The 17,137-nt window shown below is 39.6% G+C and overlaps 1 protein-coding gene across 7 annotated transcripts in view; it reads left to right on the top strand.

The window, feature by feature from the left end:
- Positions 1-1,558: 1,558 nt before the first annotated feature.
- CHUK (component of inhibitor of nuclear factor kappa B kinase complex) overlaps positions 1,559-17,137 on the top strand; it is a 43,374-nt gene continuing 27,795 nt past the window's right edge. For 6 of the 7 annotated variants that reach the window (XM_006067612.3, XM_006067610.3, XR_006548083.1 and 3 more), the window contains exons 1-9: positions 1,559-1,743; positions 9,689-9,783; positions 11,360-11,474; positions 12,324-12,393; positions 13,196-13,284; positions 14,957-15,046; positions 15,187-15,311; positions 15,477-15,584; positions 16,203-16,338. In XM_006067612.3, coding sequence (XP_006067674.1) covers positions 1,639-1,743; positions 9,689-9,783; positions 11,360-11,474; positions 12,324-12,393; positions 13,196-13,284; positions 14,957-15,046; positions 15,187-15,311; positions 15,477-15,584; positions 16,203-16,338 — 933 coding nt within the window. In that variant the 5' untranslated portion in view covers positions 1,559-1,638. The remainder of the gene's footprint in view (positions 1,744-9,688; positions 9,784-11,359; positions 11,475-12,323; positions 12,394-13,195; positions 13,285-14,956; positions 15,047-15,186; positions 15,312-15,476; positions 15,585-16,202; positions 16,339-17,137) is intronic. The other variant, XM_044935319.1, reaches the window with a different exon arrangement.

Below are 17,137 nucleotides of genomic sequence, written 5' to 3'. Positions count from 1 at the left end.
ACACATGAAAAAACAAGCTGGCAAGCTGCAAGATGATAGAGCCTGAAGGTAACCAGCCAGGATTTTTTTTTTTTTTAATTCAGAAAAACCTCAAAAAGTGAACTATGGGAAACAACCCAGTTCCTGCAAAGATGGCCACTTAAGGGTCTTCAGCATCCCTTTGTAGCTCTTCCAAGTAAGAATTAGGGATTTGGGCCCTACCTATGCCTATCAGATACACTCCAGAGCCAGATGCTGCCCACTTAGCAAATGAGGACTTCATTCTGTTTGAACAGTCTGCCACAATCTGTGTAGTCTGCCCAGCTAGAAGGGACATGCTTTTGGTGGAACTGTGTGCCACCTTCAAGACTGATGCTCCAGCTCCATGGCTAGCAAGCATATATGGGAATCAGAATTTTGGATACTACACACAGGTTACTGGTGAACTACTGTACAACATGGTTTGTATCTTACAGTGTTCAACATCCTGGCTGCAATATTCAGGGATCTGGGGGACAACAGACATTTGCTATAACAATGTCCATTCAGTGCTTTCAAAAAGCAACACTACTGTGGTGCACCTACTGTATCCACCTTAGAAGTATCAACATGCTACATCTTTAGTGGCAGTCATGTCACAAAATGTTAGCTGAATTCTAAGTTCACAACCCAGGCTGCTCAAATGATGGTCCAAGTGCACATAATCTCAAAGGAGGGTCAAATGACCAGGCTTAAGGAAACTCTCACTTAGAGAATTTGATTCCATGCTGATAAACCTTGGAGTGACTGATGAGATCAACTTACATGAAGCGTACAACACTCAAAGCGAGAATGGGGAGTTGGCACCCCTATTCTAAGGCAGTCTGCCACTCGGACGCACTTAATTACTGTTGCACCAATAGCTATCGGAAGCTTGCCTCTGCAGCTCTGCCTTGCGTGTCGGAAACAACCCCACAATGAGGAACTACAGTGCTGGCAAACCCACAACTGGAGGTACGCCTGACAGCAAGCTCCGTGAGGCTTTTAGGGAAAAGCTCCCGAAGTCAGGCGGAGCATTCTTTACTCCGGAACAGCGTCACATCCTTGAGTTGTTTGGGGTTATAGGGGAGATCCTAGAACAGGTGCATACGAAGTCACTGAAGAGAAGAAAAGAAAAATGAACTATGAAGCCTAATGCATCAGCGGACCTGTTAGCGCAGAATTCTTTCTAGTTCTTATTTCGCAATATTTAAATCCTCGGTGGCCTTTACCAGTGGCAGCTCAGCGGGTGGTGGGGCTGGAGGAAGGTCTGAAATAAGGTGAAGCGTAGACAGGGGTGGGGACAACCTTAAGTTTAGAAAAGACGAATACGGCAAAGACTGATTTGGAAAGTGATTTTAAGGGAATGGTTTGGAGAGCTTATATTTTTGAAGATTTGGAAAACACATGTGGGTTTTCTCAGCTACGAAGATGCCTAGGGAACTTTTTGAAAGAGGGGATTGAAAGCACCCACCCTCGTCCCTACCGTTTCGCCGGCGGGGCTCGGGGCGGGCTTTTTCGCTGCCGCAGTTACCGGAAATGACGCTTGCTTCTCGCGAGAAGAAAGACGCGCGAGCCTCTGCGGCCCGGAACCGGCCTCGAAACAGTGGCGGAGCCTCAGGCCGCTAGCCCTCCCGCCCCATGGAGCGGCCCCCGGGGCTGCGGCCGGGCGCGGGCGGGCCCTGGGAGATGCGGGAGCGGCTGGGCACCGGCGGCTTCGGGAACGTCTGCCTGTATCAACATCGGGTGAGGCGGGGCGCGCAAGGGAGCGGCGGTGGGTGTTTGTCAGGGCGCCTGTGGGACACAGTGCCTGTCAGTACGTGAGAGATTGTCCGTGGGGCAGTGTCGTGGGCCAGTGAGCCTCAGTATGTGTGTGTGTGAGAGAGAGAGAGAAAGGACAGAGGACCGATTGTACTTGTGAGCCTGGGATTGAGTCCGAGGTTTATCTGAGTTCTGGGCAGTGTGTGAGAGAGAGCTATTAGGGAGAACTTTTGTTATGACTGTCAAGATGTGTTTACCGAGCGTGCTGGCACGTACGTGTCCCTCTGAATATACAGTCAGGGTGTGGGAGGTACACACATATCAGAGTGTGCACATATTGTGAGCACAAGTGGGTGAGAAGATGGGGCTGGGTCGGGGCTGCCTGTTGGAATGTGTGTGTTTTTTGTGTGTGCTTGCAGGCCTTGTGATATCTGTAGGGCCTGGAGTAGACAAGGACGGTGTCGTAGTGGGTCCTCAGTCAAGCTTTTGGTTTCATTGGGTGTTGGGGCTTTGGAACTGGGGATGCTTTCTAAGTAGGGAACACCTGGTGAAAATGATCGTGGATTCACAAGGGGAGGAGATAGAGGGTGAGGTCCTCTAGCAGGTGAAGACAGTTAACATTAGACTCGGAAATTGTGCTTCGATTTAACTGAAAATATTTAACCATTGTAGCAGCATCTAACGATCATGTGTGAGCCAGTCTTTTCATATACCAATAAAAGCTATGAACCTTTCCCCCAGACAAATGCACAGATGCACATGCATAGAGCCTTATGCATTGCCTTTGAGGGGATCCGTGCTCTCTTGAGGGCTTCCCAGGTGGAGCTAGTGGTAAAGAACACGCCTGCCAATGCAGGAGACAGAAGAGGCACGGTTTGACCACTGGGTCGGAAAAATCCCTTGGAGGAGGAAATGGCAACCCACTCCAGTGTTCTTGCCTGGAGAATCCCAGGGACAGAGGAGCCTAGTGGGCTGTAGTCCATAGGGTGGCAAAGAGTTGGACACAATTGAAGAGACTTAGCATAGCACATGCTCTCTTGAAGGACATTTTCAGACCCATTAGCTTTATAGACCCTGGAACAATATTCCCTGCAGTATAGCTTTTATTTTATCATATGTAAAAGGGTTATAATAATGTATATACATCATGAGTCTGAGAGTTAAAAAAGATGTTTATAAGTGCCACACCCATGGTAAGCTCTCAGATGTTAGCTCCTGCTGCTGCTATGTTGTTGCTGGTGTCATCATCTTCATCATCATTAACTGATGTTAAAAAAAGGAAATGTCAAGATAAAAGTGGTGTTCTCGAAGATTTTTTGTAAAAGGTAAATCTTTGTGGAAAAACATATAAGACAAGATGAACAGTTAAGCTGTTACTAAAATGTATTGGCCTATGACCTAAGAAGTGGATTCAAGAGGGGGAATCATGATTTGCTGTCCTAAGAAGTATGAATGTGAGTAGAGAGCTCACAGCATAGGGAGGGAAGTAGGGTAGATGGGAGTCTACCTGGGAGGATTAGGTCTGTTTGTGTGGCAGTTATACAATGACAAATGTCACTGATATAACAGGAAATTTTGTGAAGCATGTTTCTAGTAGAGCATAAGGAGAGAGTCTTGGAGAGAGGGAGAAAGGAAGGTGAAGGACCAGGCATTAAGTACTTTGACAGTCAGACAAGTAGTAAATTTAATAATTTTCACCATCAGACACAAGGCATTCAAAGAGTAAAGAGAGGGGGCCAAGTACTTCCAGCAGAATTTTGCCTGTGGCTTTGTTATCAACCTGCCCGTCAGTCTGGTCATAAGAAAAAGAAGTTTGCATGCTCGCCTGTTTATGTGACTGCTTTGCTTGGTTCCTGGCTGGGGATGAATGAATACATCAAATTAAAAAAAAATTGTGATGGAGTATATATAACATAAAAGTTACCATTTTGATCATTTTAAAGTGTACTGTTCAGTGACATTGTATGTTTACATTGTTGTGCAACAGCCATCACCATCTATTTCCAGAATTTTTTCATCTTCCCAAATTGAAACTCTGTACCCTTTAAACAATGAAAGAAAGAGCAAGTGTCAGTTGCTCAGTCCTGTCTGACTCTTTGCGATCCCACGGACTGTAGCTCGCCAGGCTCCTCTGTCCATGGAATTCTCTAGGCAGGAATACTGGAGTGGGTTGCCATTCCCTTCTCCAGGGGATCTTCCCGACCCAGGGATTGAACCTGGGTCTCCTACATTACAGGCAGATTCTTTACCATCTGAGCCTCCAGGACATGAGTCTTTAAACAATAATTCCTGCCTAATTTTCTCCCGACATACCAGAGGATGTGTTACCAGAGGATGTGTCTTTGGAATTCATCACTGTTTAAATGGAAGAGATTTAGCTTCCTCTAGAATCTTAGAAATCTCTTGGGAACTTTCCAGATATTCACAGTGGCCCTTCCCCAGAACTGGGACATTTGACAACTGAGTCTGTAGTGAGAAGAGGATACTCTGTGGTAAGACTTACAAACAGTATCATTACTTTTCCAATTAGAGCTTTGAGTTTGGCTTTCAAATCCTTGTGTTTTGGTGGAAGCCACATTTCAATATTTCATCTACCCCCTCTTAAATCACAACGAGAAAGAGAAAAGGATGTGATATGGTTTATTTAACTGATTATTGGGTAGCTGACAGCTGATGGTACCAGAATCAACAAAAACAGTATTTTCTTCCCTCAAAGAATTTCAAGTCTAGTGAGAGAAGTAGACACAGAAACACTTTAAGTACAATGTGGTAACCTATATAATGAAGGTATTTGTAAAGTGATGTCGAAGCATGGTTAAATAACCAAAGAACTCTTCCTAGGATATAGGGTGGCACTTCTCACAATGTGTTTGGAAAAACTAATCTTGTAAAATGCTTTGAAAAAAGGATACTGTGGTCAATACATTCTATGCTGTTGCTGCTAAGTCGCTTCAGTCTTGTCCGACTCTGTGCGACCCCATAAACGGCAGCCCACCAGGCTCCCCCATCCCTGGGATTCTCTAGGCAAGAACACTGGAGTGGGTTGCCATTTCCTTCTCCAGTGCATGAAAGTGAAAAATGAAAGTCAAGTCGCTCAGCCGTGTCCGATTCTTAGCGACCCCATGGACTGCAGCCCACCAGGCTCCTCCGCTCATGGGATTTTCCAGGCAAGAGTACTGGAGTGGGGTGTCATTGCCTTCTCTGAATACATTCTATAAATGATGCATCTAATATTTCTTCATTTGGAGAGTCATAACCCACAATAGCATATTAAAAGCTCTGTGAAGTCCTGTAGTAAAGAAACTAATAGAAACTAATTTAGCTTCCTGCTGCTGCTGCTAAGTCACTTCAGTCGTGTCCGACTCTGCGCGACCCCATAGACGGCAGCCCACCGGGCTCTGCCGTCCCTGGGATTCTCTAGGCAAGAACACTGGAGTGGTTCCCATTTCCTTCTCCAATGCATGAAAGTGAAAAGTCAAAGTGAAGTCGCTCAGTCGTGTCCGACCCTCAGCGACCCTATGGACTGCAGCCTACCAGGCTCCTTCATCCATGGGATTTTCCAGGCAAGAGTACTGGAGTGGGGTGCCATTGCCTTCTCCATAATTTGGCTTAGTATTTTCCAATTTTTTATTGTGGTAAAATATACATAACATTTGCCATTTAGCCATCTTTAGGTGTACAGTTCTGTGGCATTAAGTACATTCACATTTTGTGCAGCCATCACCACCATTCATCTCCTGCCTATTACTATTACCTTTTTTTGTTTTTTTAAAGCACCAAACTCTTCTTTTTTTGTTTTGCTGGACATGTATAAACTTTCCACAGAGCATTCTCCGTGAAAAGTGAGGAAGACCTTCAGAGAGTAGCTGAAATATAAACTGAGAGGTTGAAGGATACTTTAGGATGAAATCTTTTTGAAGTAGATAGCTTTCTGCCTTACTCATATGAGAATTTAGGACTTAATGTTGTTCATGGTTGTGCCAGATTGACTGCATAGTGGTAAAAACGTACACAGGACCTAGCAGCAGCCCAGCATCTACTCATAACGAGAGGCTGAAGGGAGGCAGGACACTGGTTAGGTTGGGCTGTAGTCTGGCCTAGTTCCTTACTCTCGCTCTATACATCAGTTATCTCATTTCTTGCCGGCCCCCATTTCAGACCATCCTATACAAGTTGTGTCTTGCTTCCTGTTCCTGGGCTGCATTATTACTGTTGCCAGAATGTGATGAGGTTTGGCTACTTCCTGTAATGTACATCAGGTTGGGTTTAATTTCAGTTAGAATTGGCTAAATTACTAGTCATAGAGGCAAAAGCTGTTAGGTCCGTTTTCTAGACATGGAAATATACAACCATTGTTAGGAGTCTTTTAATGTCATTTGAAATGCAAAAATTAGGAAATAGTTTTGGAGTTTTTTTGTATTAGATTTGGTCATATTAAAACTATTTCTTACTGTTGAGGCAGGGAGCCCTGAATTATTCTCCGCATTCTAGTTATGCGGGAACCTGGAACCCTTTTTAGCTGCCTTGACTAAATTCAGAAAGGGGTTGTTGGGGAGACAGAGTCTTTTTATATTCTAGCAGCATGTATTTGATGGTGTTCTGAAGAGATCTGTTACAGGATCAGCCTCAGTAACTTTTTGCTTGTGTGCTTTGGTGTTTGAAGGTCAGTTTAAAAGCATCAGTTTAATAGTCTCTCCAAAACTTGACCAGGAAGAAATAGAAAACCTTAACAGACCCATCACAAGCACGGAAATTGAAACGGTAATCAAAAATCTTCCAGCAAACAAAAGCCCAAGTTCAGATGGCTTCACAGCTGAATTCTACCAAAAATTTAGAGAAGAGCTAACACCTATCCTGCTCAAACTCTTCCAGAAAATTGCAGAGCAAGGTAAACTTCCAAACTCATTCTATGAGGCCACCATCACCCTAATACCAAGACCTGACAAAGATCCCACAAAAAAAGAAAACTACAGGCCAATATCACTGATGAGCATAGATGCAAAAATCCTTAACAAAATTCTAGCAATCAGAATCCAACAACACATTAAAAAGATCATACACCATGACCAAGTGGGCTTTATCCCAGGGATGCAAGGATTCTTCAATATCCGCAAATCAATCAATGTAATACACCACATTAACAAATTGAAAAATAAAAACCATATGATTATCTCAATAGATGCAGAGAAAGCCTTTGACAAAATTCAACATCCATTTATGATCAAAACTCTCCAGAAAGCAGGAATAGAAGGAACATACCTCAACATAATAAAAGCTATATATGACAAACCCACAGCAAACATTATCCTCAATGGTGAAAAATTGAAAGCATTTCCTCTAAAGTCAGGAACAAGACAAGGCTGCCCACTTTCACCATTACTATTCAACATAGTTTTGGAAGTTTTGGCCACAGCAATCAGAGCAGAAAAAGAAATAAAAGGAATCCAAATTGGAAAAGAAGAAGTAAAACTCTCACTATTTGCAGATGACATGATCCTCTACATAGAAAACCCTAAAGACTCCACCAGAAAACTACTAGAACTAATCAATGGCTATAGTAAAGTTGCAGGATATAAAATCAACACACAGAAATCCCTTGCATTCCTATACACTAATAATGAGAAAACAGAAAGAGAAATTAAGGAAACAATTCTATTCACCATTGCAACGGAAAGAATAAAATACTTAGGAATATATCTACCTAAAGAAACTAAAGACCTATATATAGAAAACTATAAAACACTGGTGAAAGAAATCAAAGAGGACACTAATAGATGGAGAAATATACCATGTTCATGGATTGGAAGAATCAGTATAGTGAAAATGAGTATACTACCCAAAGCAATTTATAGATTCAATGCAATCCCTATCAAGCTACCAACAGTATTCTTCACAGAGCTAGAACAAATAATTTCACAATTTGTATGGAAATACAAAAAACCTCGAATAGCCAAAGCGATCTTGAGAAAGAAGAATGGAACTGGAGGAATCAACCTACCTGACTTCAGGCTCTACTACAAAGCCACAGTCATCAAGACAGTATGGTACTGGCACAAAGACAGAAATATAGATCAATGGAACAAAATAGAAAGCCCAGAGATAAATCCACGCACATATGGACACCTTATCTTTGACAAAAGAGGCAAGAATATACAATGGATTAAAGACAATCTCTTTAACAAGTGGTGCTGGGAAATCTGGTCAACCACTTGTAAAAGAATGAAACTAGAACACTTTCTAGCACCATACACAAAAATAAACTCAAAATGGATTAAAGATCTAAACCTAAGACCAGAAACTATAAAACTCCTAGAGGAGAACATAGGCAAAACACTCTCTGACATACATCACAGCAGGATCCTCTATGACCCACCTCCCAGAATATTGGAAATAAAAGCAAAAATAAACAAATGGAACCTAATTAACCTTAAAAGCTTCTGCACATCAAAGGAAACTATTAGCAAGGTGAAAAGACAGCCTTCAGAATGGGAGAGAATAATAGCAAATGAAGCAACTGACAAACAACTAATCTCGAGAATATACAAGCAACTCCTACAGCGCAACTCCAGAAAAATAAATGACCCAATCAAAAAATGGGCCAAAGAACTAAATAGACATTTCTCCAAAGAAGACATACAGATGGCTCACAAACACATGAAAAGATGCTCAACATCACTCATTATCAGAGAAATGCAAATCAAAACCACTATGAGGTACCATTTCACACCAGTCAGAATGGCTGCGATCCAAAAGTCTACAAGTAATAAATGCTGGAGAGGGTGTGGAGAAAAGGGAACCCTCTTACACTGTTGGTGGGAATGCAAACTAGTACAGCCACTATGGAGAACAGTGTGGAGATTCCTTAAAAAACTGGAAATAGAACTGCCTTATGATCCAGCAATCCCACTGCTGGGCATACACACTGAGGAAACCAGAAGGGAAAGAGACACGTGTACCCCAATGTTCATCGCAGCAGTGTTTATAATAGCCAGGACATGGAAGCAACCTAGATGTCCATCAGCAGATGAATGGATAAGAAAGCTGTGGTACATATACACAATGGAGTATTACTCAGCCATTAAAAAGAATACATTTGAATCAGTTCTAATGAGGTGGATGAAACTGGAGCCTATTATACAGAGTGAAGTAAGCCAGAAAGAAAAACACCAATACAATATACTAACGCATATATATGGAATTTAGAAAGATGGTAACAGTAACCCTGTGTACGAGACAGAAAAAGAGACACTGATGTATAGAACAGTCTTATGGACTCTGTGGGAGAGGGAGAGGGTGGGAAGATTTGGGAGAATGGCATTGAAACATGTAAAATATGTATGAAACGAAAAAAAAATAAAAATAAAAAATAATAGTCTCATGGCTTACTTGGCAGAAGCATTGGCTCAAGAGAACTGTGGATAAATATGTTTAATTAGTAAAGCTAAAAGAGTTTTGTTTCCCCAAGTTGGCATTAGTTTGATAGTAAGTAAATTTGCTGCTGCTGCTGCTGCTGCTGCTAAGTCACCTCAGTCATGTTCGACTCTGTGCGACCCAATGGATGGCAGCCCACCAGGCTCCGCCGTCCCTGGAATTCTGCAGGCAAGAACACTGGAGTGGGTTGCCATTTCCTTCTCCAATGCATGAAAGTGAAAAGTGAAAGTGAAGTCGCTCAGTTGTGTCCGACCCTCAGCGACCCATGGACTGCAGCCTTCAAGGCTCCTCCATCCATGGGATTTTCCAGGCAAGAGTACTGGAGTGGGGTGCCATTGCCTTCTCTGAGTAAATCTGCACAAGAACCTAATTTATAATCTTCTGTTTAATTAGTAAAGCTAAAAGAGTTTTGTTTCCCCAAGTTGGCATTTCTTTGATAGCAAGTAAATCTGCACAAGAACCTAATTTGTAATCTTCTGTTGATTTTCTATTTTGGCAGGAACTTGATCTCAAAATAGCAATTAAGTCTTGTCGCCTAGAGCTAAGTACCAAAAACAGAGAACGGTGGTGCCATGAAATCCAGATCATGAAGAAGTAAGTGTACTTGATGACTTAAGTTTCCCCAGTTTTGTAGCCCAGCCAGATGTCATCATAGGGAAGGAGGCTAGGAATCCATTCTTCTTTGAATCTTTTGGGGGGCATATTTTTCTCCTCATTAAATATGTGTGTTTTATTTCAAATAATAACATCACATCATGCTTAAGTAGGTTTTGTTTAAATAGTTATCTAGGTAATAATAGTATAATATTGAAGAAAAACAAAAAGCCCTTCAGGGAACTTGGAGTTTTTTAGAGCATGAGCCACCATTTCCTTGCATGGCCTTGCTGTAAACCTTTCTATGCTCCAAAAACATAAAATAAAATGTCAGCTAGGTATTATCAGACTCAGCTTTCTGAGGGCAGAATCTGTTTCCTTTGGGTCTCAGGCAGTGCTTATCTGTTATACTTTATAGTTAAATAGCGATCACTACTTTTAATTAAAAAATTTTTTTTACTCTCACCTACTTTTGTTAAACAGTGTATCTATTGCTTTGTAAAAAAATTATCCTTAAGCTTAGTGGGTTAAAACAACAGAAGTTTGGTGTCTCACACTTTCTGTGGTTTAGGAATTTGGGAGTGACTTAGGTGGTTTTGACTCAAGCAATGCCTCCTGAAACATCTCAAAATGTTGACTGGGGCTGCAGTTATCCAAAGGCTTGAGTGGGGCTGGAGTATCCACTTCAAAGCTCATTTAGTGTCTGTTGGCTAGAGGCATTGGTACCCCACCACATGTGCCTCTCTCTCCATAGGGAAGTTTGAATGTCTTCATAACATAGCAGCTAACTTTCCCCAAAGTCAGTGATCTGAGAGAGAGAGAGCAGGTGGACATATTTTTATGGTCTTCCCTCAGAAGCTACACTCTATCGTTTCCAAATAATTTCTATTTGTTAGAAATCAGTCCTTTAATACAGCCTCTACTTCAGGGAAAGAGAATTAAGCTCTTGAAGGGAGAAGTGGCTATGTTTTAAAACATCCACAGGTAGAGTGCTAATAAGGGCTTACCCATATCTTCTCCTTGTCACAGCAACCCTGTGTTTAGGCATTATCTCTTTGCTAAAGAAAAAGTTGAAGCTTATAGAGTCATATAACTGATAGGTAATAGAGTCTGGATTTGAAAGAAGCACTTTTTGACTTCAGAGTTCTCAATGCATTTTAATGGTTCTCAAACTTGGCTATGTGGCAGAATCACTAGAAAAACCTTTTAATAATACAAATCCTCAGGCTCTACACATGGAAATTCTGTTTCTTTAGGTCCCTGGGCCATGGGAATCTATTCCAGTTTAGAGACCACTGTGTGATGATGATGGTGGTATGATATATTACTAAGTTTAAAAAAATATGTTAGGAAACAATATATAATGTGATTCAATATTTATTGAAAAACATGTATTTGTACACAAATTAAAAACTTTTACACAAGTATCAATTTTTAATTATACAAATGAGAAATTAGAACATTATAAATAAAGTCAGTCTTTCGTCCCCTCACTGCCCCCAATTAACTACAATTTCAAACTCAGTCCCTTTTCACTGGAAACAAATTTTTTATTATAATGCTTTCCCCTTGTTAGGTTGAACCACGCCAATGTTGTAAAGGCCTGTGACGTTCCTGAGGAATTGAATTTTTTGATTAACGATGTGCCTCTGCTAGCAATGGAATATTGTTCTGGAGGAGATCTCCGGAAGGTAGTGTGGATGTTTTGATGAGATAGTAAATCACGAACTCTAGCAGTATTTGAATCCCACTCAGTACAATAATCTAGAGTAAGAGTCAGTAAACTATGGCCTGTTGTCTGTTTTTGTGGCTGCTTTCTTACAATAGTAGCAGAGTCGAGTAGTGGTGCCAGAGATTGCATGACTTGCAAGCCTAAAGAACTTACTCTCTTGGCCCTTTACAGGTAATGTTTGCTGACCCCTGCTTTAGAACATGAATATTTTTGTTGGTGGTAGTGGTGTTTGCAGGATGGGACTGTATTGATGGTTTTAGATCACAGTGTCAATGTGTAAAGTGTTGATGTTTCTCTGTTGCAAATCTTTCCCATCTCATTTTAAATCTACCAGTTGTTGTTGTTGTTCAGTTGCTAAGTCATGTCCAACTCTTTTGTGACCCCGTGGGCCATCCATAGGATTTCCCAGGCAAGAATACTGGAATAAGTTGCCATTTCCTTCTCCAGGAGGTCATCCCCATCCAGTAATCGTAATCAAACCCATGGCTCCTGCTGTAGCACCTTGGAGCTCTTTTTATATATTTAAAATAGCTATTATTTTAAATATCCTATGACTATTTTTATATATTTATCTGTGAGATTTTTCAACCTTGTAAAATTTCAATACCTTCTCCCATTATTTTTACTTGTATAAATTTTGTCATGAAATTTACATGTCCTCTGTGTGGATTTGGTCATTTTTCCCCCTTATGTTTTCTTAATCATGACTAATTTTCTTATTCTCTCAAAGTATAATGGTTAATGTATCAGTATTACTGCCCAGCAATATTGGCAATATACATTTTTAGATTTTTTTTTTTTCCTTTAGCTACTCAACAAACCAGAAAATTGCTGTGGACTTAAAGAAAGCCAGATACTTTCTTTACTGAGTGATATAGGTATGTAATCAGTATGCAAATTCCATCATAATTTTAATGCCCATTTGGTCTGTATGAGTCTGTATACTGCTTGGAAATTAGAATTGTTGATAAACTATACAAAGCATAGGTTTTTAAGTATAAGAAATTTTTGATCTTTAAGAAATTATCAGAAAAATTCAAGTATTACTGTTGATGCTAATTTAAAACTAGGATATTTTGTTTTTTATTTTTTGTGTTGTCTGTGTCCATTTGACTAATAGATATTCTAGTTGCTAAAAAAAAAAAAGGTTGTGAAATTATCTTATGTATTCCTTCCTCCCTGATTAACATAGTAAATTTATTTACCAGGGACATTGCTTCTCATAGGCATAGGTATTCTTAAGGTGAAATCTCTTCTTGAAAAATTTCTAAAATAACCAGGACATAGGCCCTTGGAGAGAGCTCAGAAGGCCAGATTATGTTTCTCTATATATTTTGATTTTGTTTCTTTTCTTAGGTTATGGAGGCCAAAGTCTAGTTGAAGAGGTTGAGTTAGGTCAGAAGTCCAATGATAATACTGGGATTTTTTTCAATTGCTTGTTCCATTTCTTCTTAATATTAATTTTCATAAGTTAAATGGGAACATATTGTAATTCTGCTGTCTGATTAATGTTACTGTATTTTTGTGGAGAAAATTTAAGTGTCTATAAAATCATTAATCATGTAGTTATGATGGTCCATATAAAATTGAGCATCAGACCAGATCTGTACAAAATGAGTTGAATTTTTTTTATTTCAGTGTTTTTTTATTACCTCAAAATACATTTTAAACTTTATTTAGGATCTGGGATCCGATATTTGCATGAAAACAAAATTATACATCGTGATCTAAAACCTGAAAACATAGTTCTTCAGGATGTTGGTGGAAAGGTAGGTAAACCCTGAAGAAATGTTCTGTGCTAATTGAATAGAGTCTCCATGATGTAGTTAGTCTTTGCGGTTTGGTGCCCACCATAGCATTCTGTACTTCTTTATCTCAGGCCTCACTATACTGAACTGTGGTTTTTTGTTTGTCCGTCTCCTCTGCTAACATAATAGCTCCATTAGAGAAGGAGCTACATCTGTCTTGTTCATTTCATTTTTCCAGCACAGTATCTAGCAGAGCTAGTAGGCAGTAAGTAATTTGTTAATTTGTATGTTATGAAGTACATCCAAAAAACATACCCTTGGTCTTCTTTAAGAAAAAAAATATGTTTAAAGTATGTTTTCATATTTAAGAAAAACAAAACAAAGTCAATCTCCTCCCCAAAGCCCTAAGTTTATTCTTAATTAAAATTCAAAACCTTGATTTCTCAGATTCCTGAAAGAGTCATCTTGAGAAGAACTAGAAATTGTGAATTAATTCTTGGAATATTTATTTTTATCAAAGTAATTTGAGCAGTTTTCTTGCTTTTAGTGCCCAAATTCCATTCCAATAAAGACATAAAGCCAAGAATGTGAACCTTGAATTGGATTGTATGGCCTTAGGTTGTGAAGATAATGATCAGTTGGAAGTGATGAAACCTTGGTGCTTCTTCTCTTAGGAACCTTTTGTGTATGCTTTGCACCGACTATTCACTTTTTGTTTGTGTATGTATCCTGAGACTTCAGGATGTTCTTGAAGTTAGATAGGTGTTTAGCTCATGTTGATCCACTCTTAAGATGGTATGATGCTTCTTATAAGTTTGGAAGTCACCCTGCCTGTGCCTTCCAGTTTAACGGATCAAGCTTATTCTGAATATACCAAAATAAAAAATTAATACCAGTCTATATCAGCATATTAAAAAGCAGAGATATTACTTTGACAATAAAAGTCTGTCTAGTCAAAGATATGGTTTTTCCAGTAGTCATGTATGGATGTGAGAGTTGGACTATAAAGAAAACTGAGCATCGAAGAATTGATGCCTTTTGAATGGTGGTGTTGGAGAAGTCTCTTGAGAGTCCTTTGGACTGCAAGAATATCAAACCAGTCAATCCTAAAGGAAATCAGTCCTGAATATTCATTGGAAGGACTGATGCTGTACCTCCAATCCTTTGGCCACCTGATGCGAAGGACTAACTAATTGGAAAAGACCCTGATGCTGGGAAAGATTGAAGGCAGGAGGAGAAGGGGATGACAAAGGATGAGATGATTGGATGGCATCCTGACCTGTCTATCAGACATTAGTTTGAGTAAGCACAGGAGTTGGTGATGGACAGGGAAGGCTGGTGTGCTATAGTCCATGGGGTCGCAAAGTGTTGGACACGACTGAGCAACTAAACTGAACTGATTTTGTTTTTTACTATATGTCAGACACTGTTAAATTATTTTCATTATCATTGAATCCTAATAGCAATTCTGTGAAGTAGGGATTGTTAGGAATATCATTATATAGGAAACTGAGAGGAATAACTTGATCAGGGTCACATAACTATTTATCTACGTGGTGGAGCTTAGGCTTGAAACATGTTTGTCTTATTCCAGAGCCATGTTCTTCACCACCTCCCTCTCCAGAGCATTATAAGGACCTTGTTCCCTTTCCTTTTCAAGTTTTTTAGCCATTTAATACTTACTGTTTTGCAGATTATGCATAAAATAATTGATTTGGGATATGCCAAAGATGTTGATCAAGGAAGTCTTTGTACATCTTTTGTGGGAACTTTGCAGTATCTGGTAAGACACATATTGTTTCTTTGAATTTAAGTGTACAGGATTATTCTTATTTCTTAAGGTTGTGAATGTAATAGTTCAAAACTCAAGTAGCTTTTCTCTTATAGTTTTGATGTTTAAAGCATTTTTTTTTTCTTTTTAAGGCCCCAGAGCTCTTTGAGAATAAGCCTTATACAGCCACTGTTGATTATTGGAGCTTTGGGACCATGGTGTTTGAGTGTATTGCTGGATATAGGCCTTTTTTGCATCATCTGCAGCCATTTACCTGGTAAGAAATGAGACAGAACTTTGGTATGCTTAATGGGAGTGAAATTTTCAGTACTCCTCTGGCTGCCTTTCTTTAAATGGTATAATTACTTTTTAACACAACTGAATAAAATTAAAAGGCAAAAATGTCTCAGGTTGTCAACTGAAGTAGCTTTTGTTTTTATAGGCATGAGAAGATTAAGAAGAAGGATCCAAAGTGTATATTTGCATGTGAAGAAATGACAGGAGAAGTTCGGTTTAGTAGCCATTTACCTCAACCAAATAGCCTTTGTAGGTATGTATATTTTAGTTGAGGAAGTTTGTCTCATTTTCTTCAGGGATGTCAGTAAAGTTGTTGTCTGCTTCAAGTAGCATTATCCACTGGAACTTTTTGTAATGATGGAAATGTTTTATATGTATGCTGGCCACATGAGTCTGTCTGAGCAATTGAAAGGTGGGTGGTAAGACTGAAGAACTGAATTTCAAATTTATTTAAATTTAATTAAGTATAAATGCAAATAGCCACCTGTGATTAGTGGCATCCGTATGGACAGCCATACGGATTACCAACACAATTTGTGTTGATAGTGGAAATAAGAACTGCCATTCAACTGATTGGCTTAGGTGCTAAGAACACTCTTAGAATACTGTGATGAATGGGTTCCTTAGGAAATGGGACTGAATTCACCCGTTGGAGTTGCCCGTAACTAACTTGCACATGTGGGTTTGGGATTTTTTTTAATGGAAAAAAGCTTGTCACCTGTCATTTCATGAATTATTTGGAAGTAAGATATAATATCATACAAATAGCGAAAAAGGATATGGACAACCTATACAACCACTTTTTTTTTTTACAAAACTAAAAGAAAATTGGAGTATAATGATTTTTATCCTATTTTTGTATGTTTTCTAGTTTAATAGTAGAACCCATGGAAAACTGGCTGCAGCTGATGCTAAACTGGGATCCTCAGCAGAGAGGAGGACCTGTTGATCTTACTTTGAAGCAGCCAAGATGTTTTGTATTAATGGATCACATTCTGAATTTGAAGGTTAGTTTGAATGGGGTCTACTTCATAAGACTTGCATTGAAGTTAACAAACTATTGGAGAATGGACATAAATATATTTTAATAGTGCATTTCTATTTCTTTAGTAAGCTTTCTCAGTTTTACTTCTAAGTGGTCTTATTGATCACTCCTTTGAAGTATCTTTTGGATTTTCCCCCTCTCTCATATTGGTACCAGTTCACCTCGTTCCTTTAGGTCTAATCATATTGGATTTGGTTTGGTGAGGAAGGTTCCTACCTGGCTTTTTGCCTCTATACTTACTTTCCATCCTACAGTCCGTACAGCATGAACTGCCTATTTTATTTTTTGAAAAGGCTTTTTGATTCTCCAGTCCAAGAAGCTAACGGTTTTTTCTTGCCTACCAAATCAAGTCTAAACTGACCTGCTTGGGTTTGTGGGGGTTTTCTTCATTTAGGTCTACCTCATCCAAGTGCTCGTTTCATTTCTCTTAACCCTTTACTTCACTTAGGACCAGCTTGTCATTGCACCTTATGCCATCAAGCCCATTATCCATTTTTGTGTTGACAGATGTTGTTCTTCTGCCAGACTGATATCTATCGCTATATATCCCCTCACCTGTACTGGCACATATTCAACTCTCCTTTTCTCCAAACTGTGTCTACCTCACAGTGCATCATTTAACCATTTTTATTATATTCTCTAGTTTTTTCTCATCTTCCATTCATGCCTCTCCATATAGATTGTCTTCTTTAATGCTGAGATTGTTTTTCTTACTTTCATTAACAGTCATATATCCTACCACCACAGTGTTCCTATGCTGG

Source organism: Bubalus bubalis, chromosome 23 (assembly GCF_019923935.1).
Source record: "Bubalus bubalis isolate 160015118507 breed Murrah chromosome 23, NDDB_SH_1, whole genome shotgun sequence".
Classification (NCBI taxonomy): Eukaryota; Metazoa; Chordata; class Mammalia; order Artiodactyla; family Bovidae; genus Bubalus; species Bubalus bubalis.
Note: the sequence above shows the minus strand (reverse complement) of the source record. Positions and strands in the feature narration are given on the sequence as shown.